This window comes from Balaenoptera physalus, assembly GCF_965194825.1.
Source record: "Balaenoptera physalus genome assembly, chromosome: 17".
NCBI classification, from domain to species: domain Eukaryota; kingdom Metazoa; phylum Chordata; class Mammalia; order Artiodactyla; family Balaenopteridae; genus Balaenoptera; species Balaenoptera physalus.
This window is the reverse complement of record NC_138895.1, coordinates 13,441,495-13,450,479: the sequence shown is the minus strand read 5'-3', so window position 1 is coordinate 13,450,479 and position 8,985 is coordinate 13,441,495. Positions and strand designations below refer to the sequence as shown.

General features: G+C 43.8%; 1 protein-coding gene across 3 annotated transcripts in view; it reads left to right on the top strand.

The window, feature by feature from the left end:
• The first annotated feature begins 394 nt into the window (after positions 1-394).
• ARFGEF1 (ARF guanine nucleotide exchange factor 1) overlaps positions 395-8,985 on the top strand; it is a 147,280-nt gene continuing 138,689 nt past the window's right edge. For 2 of the 3 annotated variants that reach the window (XM_082433579.1, XM_082433578.1), the window contains exon 1: positions 397-3,990. In XM_082433579.1, the coding sequence (XP_082289705.1) occupies positions 3,867-3,990 (124 nt within the window). In that variant the 5' untranslated portion in view covers positions 397-3,866. Of the gene's footprint in view, positions 3,991-8,985 lie in introns of all 3 variants that reach the window. The other variant, XM_082433580.1, reaches the window with a different exon arrangement.

The window sequence follows — 8,985 nt, the reverse complement described above, 5'->3', positions numbered from 1 at the left end:
CATTTGTAGAATTTAAATGTTTTGAAAACGAGTCAAATGCAAGTAAATACTGAAACTGAATTTTTTATTTAAATAGACTGGATAAGCACCAAGCAATGACAATAATAAAAAACAAAAGGAAACATATGTACAGGGAAATATACTGAAATTTTAGTGTAAAAAATTGCCTGAGCCTGGCATTCCTTCCCCTATAATTGTGAATAAAAGACTAAAAATATTATCTTTCCCTTTATCATCCAAGGACATCAGATTTATTTTAGAGTCTTACCCTATTTTTTTTGCTTCAGGCAGGTAAGAGTTAATATCTTGAGTTTCAGGCTGGGTGAGGGTGTCCATCTCCCAAGGCTGTTCTCTCCCTGCCGCGCCCCTCCCCACCCCGCAATCCCCACCACCATTTGGGTGAAGTCCTAGACTCAGCAGAGGAGGATGGATTGTCCTCTGGAAGAAAGGAGGGTGGAGGCCATTCCTTCTGAGAGGGTCAGGTCATATCTCAGAGGAGTCGATTCTTTTAGAACTGAAAGCTGTACCCTTACCCTCAAACACGCTCCTATCCCAGTCTAGGCCGTCTCCACAAACAGCATTTCTACAGATCATTCACGGGCTCTGGTCAGGAACATGGCATTCACTGTGATCGCTTCCTTTTTCTTATCTTCACTCCAATTCATTACTAAATCCTACCCATTCTGGCACCAAAGTACATCTCAAATCTGTCCACTTTGCTCCATCTCCACTGCCATCACTCAGACACCACTGGTCTAGCCAACACTTATGCAAATTAGGAAAAGGATTCCCTTCACCCGGGCAGATGCTGGAGCTGAAGTCCAGCCCCATTTTGCTAACTTTGTGCAGGGCGTGGTCTCCCAAACCTTGCATGATGGTCCTGGGCCTCAGCTTAAACCATGCTGCATTGTTGTAATCATCTCCTCGCTGTTCTGCCCACATCCAATCTTGTCCCCTTCCAATTCATTCTCCACACAACAGAGGGACTACTTTTAAATCGCCAATTTGATAACTTCACTCCCTACTTAACCCTTCAATAGATTTGTCACTACTAGGATGAAATCCCAAACCCCTAACATTGCCTACAGGTTTCTGTATGATCTGGTTCCTAGTTTCCTCTTTATCCTTACTGGCACCATTTCCCCTAGATAACTTTCAGCCACAATGCTTTGTTTTGTTTCCTGAAACTTGCCAAGCTTCTCCCCTACCAGAAGAGACTGCTGGGAAAGTTCTTTCCTGACTTAGTTTGGCTAATTTCTATTCTTCTTTCAGGCCTCAGTTTAAAATGTTACTTCTTCAGGGAAGCATCTCTGAATCCAAAATCTAAAGTAGATCTCCTCATAGCACTTTAATCATACATTTATAATCATATATTCACTAGTGACTTACTTGTTTAATATCTTTTCCCCTACTATGTACTGTAAGCACCTAAGTTGGGTGTGATCCCAACTTAGCCCAGTGTCTCATTCATCCAGGTTTCTATTCAACAAGGCCTTCTCTATGCCAGTGACTATGCTAGATGCTAGACATATAGAAATGAATAGATAGATGAGGTCCTTGGTCTTATGAGGGAAACAGACAACCAATAAACAAGTAAGCAGACAAGATGATTACAGATTTTGATATGTACTACGTAGTATGCTCTGTTTAAGCGCTGAGATTTCTGTCTGTGTTATTCATTAATGAATGCCAAGTGTATTGCTTAGGATAAGGCTAGCTGCTAAACATAACTCAAGTATACTTTGCCCGTGTAAAGTCCAAAACAAGTATTGGGTGGCTCTCCATCAAGTGGTAATTCAGGGACCTAGGCTCCTTCTAACCTGTGGCTCTGCCATCTTCAGCATGTGGCCACAGAAGGGAAAGAGTATGGAAGACAGCTTGTGGAAGATTTTTTTTCTTTTCTTTAATGAGCTAAATCTGGATGGCTACACTTAACTGCAAGGGAGACAAGGGAACACAGTGTATCTCTGTACTGAGGAAGAAGAGTAAATAGATTCAGTGATCAGCTAGCACCTTCCACAGTACCCAGCACAAAACTGGCATTACAAAGAAACAAAAATAAATTAGAAATGGAGCTTGTTCTCATTTTATAATCTATGAGAATGTACACAGAAATCAATATTATGTCTGATCTAGTATACTGAACCTCTAACTTCCAGGAATCTAGAAATAGTCTTTAGAGTAAAATTAATTTATTTATAGATTTGCTTCTCAGCACAAGAAAGTTTAAAAAATTAATCTACTAGTCCTCTTTAATTCAGGATCACCTTAAAGGTTTCCATTTTTATTTCCCATGGTTTTTAGCCTGTCCCAAATCTCACAGCCTCTCCATTCTTGAGTTTAGATGGTTGCATTAGGACAAATCCATAGTCAAGGCAACAGAATGGATCAGAACAGTGAGCAACATATTCCAACAATTTGGGATCTAGTGTTGATAGAGGCACACAGTAGCTTTGAACTTGTAAAGATGTGCAACCTAGCTAGATCACCATGTAAATAAATTCTATGCATATATTTTAATGGTATTCTTTGTAATTTTCTGCTCTGAAAACACTGTAGAAATCTAAATTATTCTTTGGTATCAAAGCAGACACACGGTCACATGTGTGTCTGCGGTAATCTGTACTTAAAGCTTTTCCATTCTGAAACTGGTTTTCATGTCCCGGACCGAATCTTAGTATTAAAGGCACAGAAACACAGAGCTCTAAGGGACCTCATCAATCAGAAGCATTCATCTGTTCGCTTAACTTTAGTATCAATTCAGAAGAGATCTGAAATCTAGCGTTTACCGATGTATCCTACAGAGATGAAAAAGTGAAACATTCCTGAATCCGTGTCAAATCGGTTTTACTCTTCCCAAGAGAGAATCCTGAGGCAGTCGACGGGCACAGTCCTGGAGAGCAGTTTCGTGCAGCTGGTAATTAGAGTCGAGCGCAGCAGGTGGAAACAGTACGGCTGAGCGCGGGCCATGCGGGTGTTTCCACGCCCCCTGGAGCGGAAGGGGCTGCGCACCTACCTACGGGATCTCCAGAAAGTCGGAGAAGCTGCTGCACCGTAGCCAGGAGTCCCGTTCACTCGGTGGGAGTAGCGGTCCCAGGCAAGTCCTGGGTTCCAAAGCGCAGCCGCCCGGAAGAGCCCGAAGGGCCGGGCGCGGCGCCGCAGGACGCCCGCCACGCCCCACGCCGCCCTGCAGGCGAACGCGGGAGGCAACGAGGCCCCGCCGGGCCGCCGTAGCGCTGCGGGCTCGAGCCGCTCCTCCCGCGCCGCCCTCCGCCCCCTGCCTCCCGACGCCGCGGCAGCTCTGGGCAGCCAACGCCGCCACTGCCGCCGCCGCCGCTTCCTCCTCTGCAGCCGTTCGGCCGCTGCGTGACGCGTCGTTTCCTCCCAACATGGCGGCCGGGGCAGGTCGGCGGTGATGGAGGCCAGTCCGCGGCCACGGCGGGTGCTAATCCCCACAGTAGCCAGGGCAGCCCTGCTCTTGCCGGGCCTCTAAGCCGCCGCCTCGTCCCTTGGCCCCGGGCTGACGGCCACCGGGCTGGGCTCCCTCTCCGCCCCCGGGCCGGAGGGGCGAGTGAGGGGGGTGGCCGGGAAGCGACCCCCGGGCCGGGAGAAGCGGAGGTCCCACGGGCGCGGGCCTCCAGGGGCGGCCCCTCAGGGGGCGGCGAAGACCTCTGCGGCCCTCACCCGCACCGCAGCCGGCCCGGCTCGCCCGCCCCTTCCTGATCCAGCGGCTGCCCTCCACGCCTCCTCTCCTCCACCTCCACCCGCTCTCCTTTCTCTCGGTTCTTCCTCCTCCTCCCCCCGCCCCCCCTTCCAGCCGCTGGGAGCCGCGGGTCGGACGAGCCGCCGCCTCCTTCTCTGCGTCCATGTATGAGGGGAAGAAGACGAAGAACATGTTTCTGACCCGGGCCCTGGAGAAGATTTTGGCCGACAAGGAAGTGAAGAAGGCGCATCACTCCCAGCTGCGCAAAGCGTGCGAGGTGGCGTTAGGTGAGCGGGGAGGGGGCCCGAGGGATGGGGGAGGGTACCGCGGGGTGGGGGGGTCGCCGGGGGCTCGCCCTGGGCCGGCGCCGCTGACCTCGGGGAGCCCTGGCGAAGCTCTGGGCTGCCTGGCTGGAGTTGACAGTAACTCGGCTAGATGTGGGGCAGAGGCAGGGTGGAGGAGGAAGGGCAGTTCGCTGGGCTCGGGGAACGCGGCAGGGCTGGGGGTCGGCTTGAGAACATGGGAAGATTTTGTTGGTGGACCGTGCGGTGGGGACAGGATATCACCCTTTGTGATGAAGCAGGAGTTGTCGTTTATTCGCTTGGAAAATTGAGGTGGAGCTGATTTGTCGAGATTGGGCGTGGGAAGGGTTCCGTATCGTAATTTCAATAACTTTTCGTTTGGCGTGGTACTTTGGGAAGAAAGGCTGAAGTTGTTCCCTTGTTGACAGTCTTGAGAAGGGGTTTGCGGGAGGTGCCGCCTGTTCTGACATCTCTCCGCTTCCGCCACGGGAAAAACAGGGAGTAATGTTGTATCCGACTGGGCTGACCTGGAAGAACAAGACCTAGGGTTAAGGGGAGGGGGTGATAAGATACAAGCGGGGAAAGGAAAAGACCTTTAGATGCGCTGGCTTTAGTGACAAGGAAGGGAGGGTTTGAAACAGGGAGAATGAAGAAGACAATGACACCCACCAGCCACATGTCTGGACCGTGGCAGCTGCTCTCAGGCTTGAGTTGTGATTTATAGTTCAGACGAAAGAGATCTAGTGTCATGAAGCCCCTAGCAGGGTAAATCCAGACAATACCTACGGCGAGGACAGGCAGATGAAGAATTGTTACAGGGGGACCACTGATGGATCTGTTGCATCCATCAAGGACGAAATCGTTTAAGGAGAGACCAGGACGTTAAACACAAAGATGAATTCCTAATGCTTGCGCTTTATTTTGTAGCACTGGAAGTAGATTACATCAAATTGACTTGAGAAAACGAAGCTTGTTAAATGGGCTTTGGAAAAAAGCATTCTTGAAGGGGAAGAAAATCCAGAATAACTTGGATGTATGCTAAAGTAAAGGGTCAAGACAGCTTAAAAGCAACTTTGCCTTTTAATTTTTAAAATAAATAGAATTTATAACTTGCTATAATAAGCTATACTGTTTCTTCCTTTTTTGGATCTATCGAAGAAATTACAGTTTTTTTGAATTTTATGTATAATGAGTTTAAGTTTAGTTTTTTACCCTTCATTGATCACAAGTTCACCTTTTGTTATTCTTGAAGCTAGCGAAAGGACTGTTTCAGGTGTATGAGAGGATGTTGTACAGAAGTAAAAATTGAATTATATCTGGGTCCTGAAAGGAATAATTATTAACTTGGGGCAGGATGAGGGAAGGAGTGATTTTTGGAATTTTTAAAACAATTGTTATGTGTAGGTTTATGAATAACTTGCAGGTTAAAGAACTTAGAGTTCAAACAAAAGTTTTAGTTTTGAGACCAGATTTTCTGTATTAAAATATACTTTTAATATACTAATGACAAGTATTAGACTGAGGAAATGGAGTGTGGCGTGTGTGTGTGTGTGTGTGTGTGTGTGTGTGTGTATATCTATCTATTTATCCATATATATATATATATTTTTTTTTTTCCCCTCTCCAAAATGCTAATGTAAGTATTTTTAAATGGAGAGCTCACTGGAAGGAGAATCTGGGATCCTGACTTTAAATCACAGTTCTGTTACATTGCAGTATAGTCAAGTCCCTGGGCCTTAGTTTCCTTCTCTGTAAAATTAGGATGTTGAACTTTGATTGTAAGGTTACGTCCCCTCTAATGTGCCATGAATGTGAACACACCGTTCTATTAAGTTGTGCATTGAGAGTATTCCTGCCACTCTTGATTGGCATCTTGAGAGGGCTTAGCTTGATCCTTGCTATTTCTAGACATAGGGACTACTTGGTAGTGTGTGTGCCAACTGTACCAAGATTGTCTGTTTTAGATTTTGCCACTCTTTACTTTTTTGCCCCTTCCATATAGTTAGCAGAAGCTTATTATGAGGAATGTGTCTATCCAGGCAGGGACTAGGCACCAGAGTACTTTCTTTACTTGAGATGTTTAGGGCTTTTTCCCCACATTTCATACTTATATTTAGTCTCCTATAAAATCTCATTGAGCAATCTCATGGTAATTAATCCCTGATGACCTTTGTTTCTCCCTTCTAGTCATACAACTACATTATCACCCAAACATAATTTCGTAGGGATAACCCTTTTCATCTTTGCAGAAAGCATAATGTCTTGTAGTAGATGGTATCCCCAAATGTATCCCTGGAAACTATTATAGACCTCCCTTTTCCTCTTCACTATTGCGACCTGGGCCAAGCCCACTTTGTTTTCTTGATAATCTATATGGCTATCAAGCTGGATGGGAAAGTAAACTGGAATGGCCTGGTTGGGTCATCCCTGATCTCTAGCTTATGAGTGGGTAGGAGTTGGCTGGAAGTGGTAGAGAGGTGGGTGTTGTTACAACCCCTCTAAATACACTTTGTAAATGACCCTTCTAAATATACCTGTCTGCATTTATTCCCTGCACCCCCTCCCCGCATTTTTATTGAGCACCTACCATGTGGCTGAAGGGAGATAGACAGTAAACAAGAAAATACATAGTATTTTTATATCCAGACTTTTAATCCTTTTGTGTTTTAAAATCATTTTATGGGTGTGTGAGTAGATTTCAGACCACTGGTATTCAAAATTAATTCAGTTACCTTTTAACAAAATGGCCTATTATAAATCAGTTTTCTGTAAATTATACTCATGAAATTACAGTTCATCTCATATTCTTAAGAAAACTGTATTTTTTTTGTTAAAGTATAGCTTTTAGGAAACCTTATCTAGATTAGGGGGGATTTTACTTTATTTAAACAAAGCCCAATCTCAAAAGCACCACATAAAGGAACTCTTTTCTTCACAAAAAGAAAAATAATGAAACCTTAAAAGCAGATTATTGAAAACTTTTGTTAAATTATCTTACATTTTAGACTTTATTTTGAAATAAAGAATGGTTAAAAAAAAAAGAAAAAGAAAAGAAAACCCCTCACACCTATATTGTTCAATCGTTGTGAAGTCCACAGGCCCAGGAACAGCTCCAGGTTGCCCTCTCTTGGTATCTGCCCCACTACAGCGCTCTGCAGCAACCACTGAACTCTGCAGAGTGAGGGCCTCTAGGCTGCCCTAGCTTAGCTTGATCCATTCCTGCTCTCTAGAATCCTGAATTAAAAATAGTCCGGCCATCTGCTGGCAGATGAGACAACAGCTGAGCTATTTTTAGCTTTAAAGAATTTAGGATTGTTGAGGGATTGGGCTTGAAGGTAGCATTGTTTGTCTCACAGGGGAGGGGAGGGTGCAGTTGGGCCATATTCCAATCAGGCCTCTTAAGTTTCAAGAGTTTCTTTGATGTTAGGGCTACCACTAGTTCAGCTTTTGCCTCTAACATCAGATATCTATGAAGATATCCTGCAGATGTTAGGATGAATGAGTTCAAGGTTGGAAACTGGCACTGATAGAGAATAGGAGTGAAAGGGGTGACCAGAAGAAGGTTTTAGAGGCAAGGGAGGCATGCAGAGGCAGAGATAAGGGTGGGTTCCCTGCAGAGATATGGGAGAATGAGAAAAAGAGGAATTGTTAGGGAAGTAATTTTTGCGTCAGACAGGGTGTGAATTTGTGTTCATCATGTTCTAAAGTGATTCTACTGTTTTACTTTTTTTATATAAGTCTGTTATCTATACTTAGTCTCCTCCAGAAATGTAAATAAAATATTTAGGCTAAAAACTTACAGAACTTGCTTCCTTCTGCCCCTCCAATCTCACCCTTGTTTTGGTTACTGGTGTTATAAAAAGATTGTATGGGTGGAGGGGAAATTATTAGTGCTTTTTTTGACCCCAGTTTTATGCTCCTTCTGGTAATATTATTAATTTTTGTCACTCTTGACCATTTACCAGAAAAAAAAAAAAAGACTCTCAAATAATGCCCTGCCAACAATTATTTTAATTATAATTTAATACCATTAACAAGTTTCTTTTTAAATCTTCCTTGATATCTAAAGTAAAAGGTGTTTTCAGTAAGTCAGGCTGCTGGAATTTTTGAGATAGCTAGGAAAGAAGGGCTTAATGAATGAAATGACTGAAAGAAAGATTCTGTTAGGTTTGAGTTAAAAAAATAAGTTTGGGTATATTCTTTTCCATTGTGGAGATTTATACTGCACATTACCATAATTAAGATTCTGAAGAGTTTTCTATGAAAAAGAAAGTGCTCAGTTTTGCCTAACGAAGTTTTTCCTAAGTTTATTTGACCCTTTTTTCAGTGTCTTTTAACACCTAGGAAACATTGTTCCTTGGAATTTACTTTGGGGCACTGTTCAAAGGAAAGACAGACAAAGCAGATACAATAGCCCTAACTACTGATGAAACCATTCTTGAGAAGAGTCATTGGGTTTTTGGAAAGCAAGAGCCCTGTTGACAGTGTGGGAAGGAGAAAGTCAGAAATGAGGTGTAGTTGGACAGAGTGGTATCAAGCTCAGAGGACTGTTTGCTCTCTCGCTTTCTTTCCCATCCCATCTAATGGCAGGCAACTGCTTGTCTCTCCTGATGGTGTTTAAGTTTTAGAGAAACTTCTGTTGGTAATTGTTTTTTCAAACCAGAATAAAAATGTATTGTGAATGGGAAGTAATTTGGGGGGATTATTTCTCATAATATTCCTCACAAAATGGAGGAGGGTATATCTGAAAAAGGAAAATACATGAACAAATTATTGTTGCCTTTCAAAATTAGGTATATTCTTCATTCAGATACTTGTTGAACTAGTATGTGCCAGATACTATTTCAGCACTGGGCATGCAACAGTGAGACAAATATGCTTTCATGGAACTTATTTTCTAGTTTGTTGAGGCTGACAGTAAAAAGCAAATTAATATATTGTCAGATTGTTATTATCTGAAGAAATAGTTCAGAAGGGTAA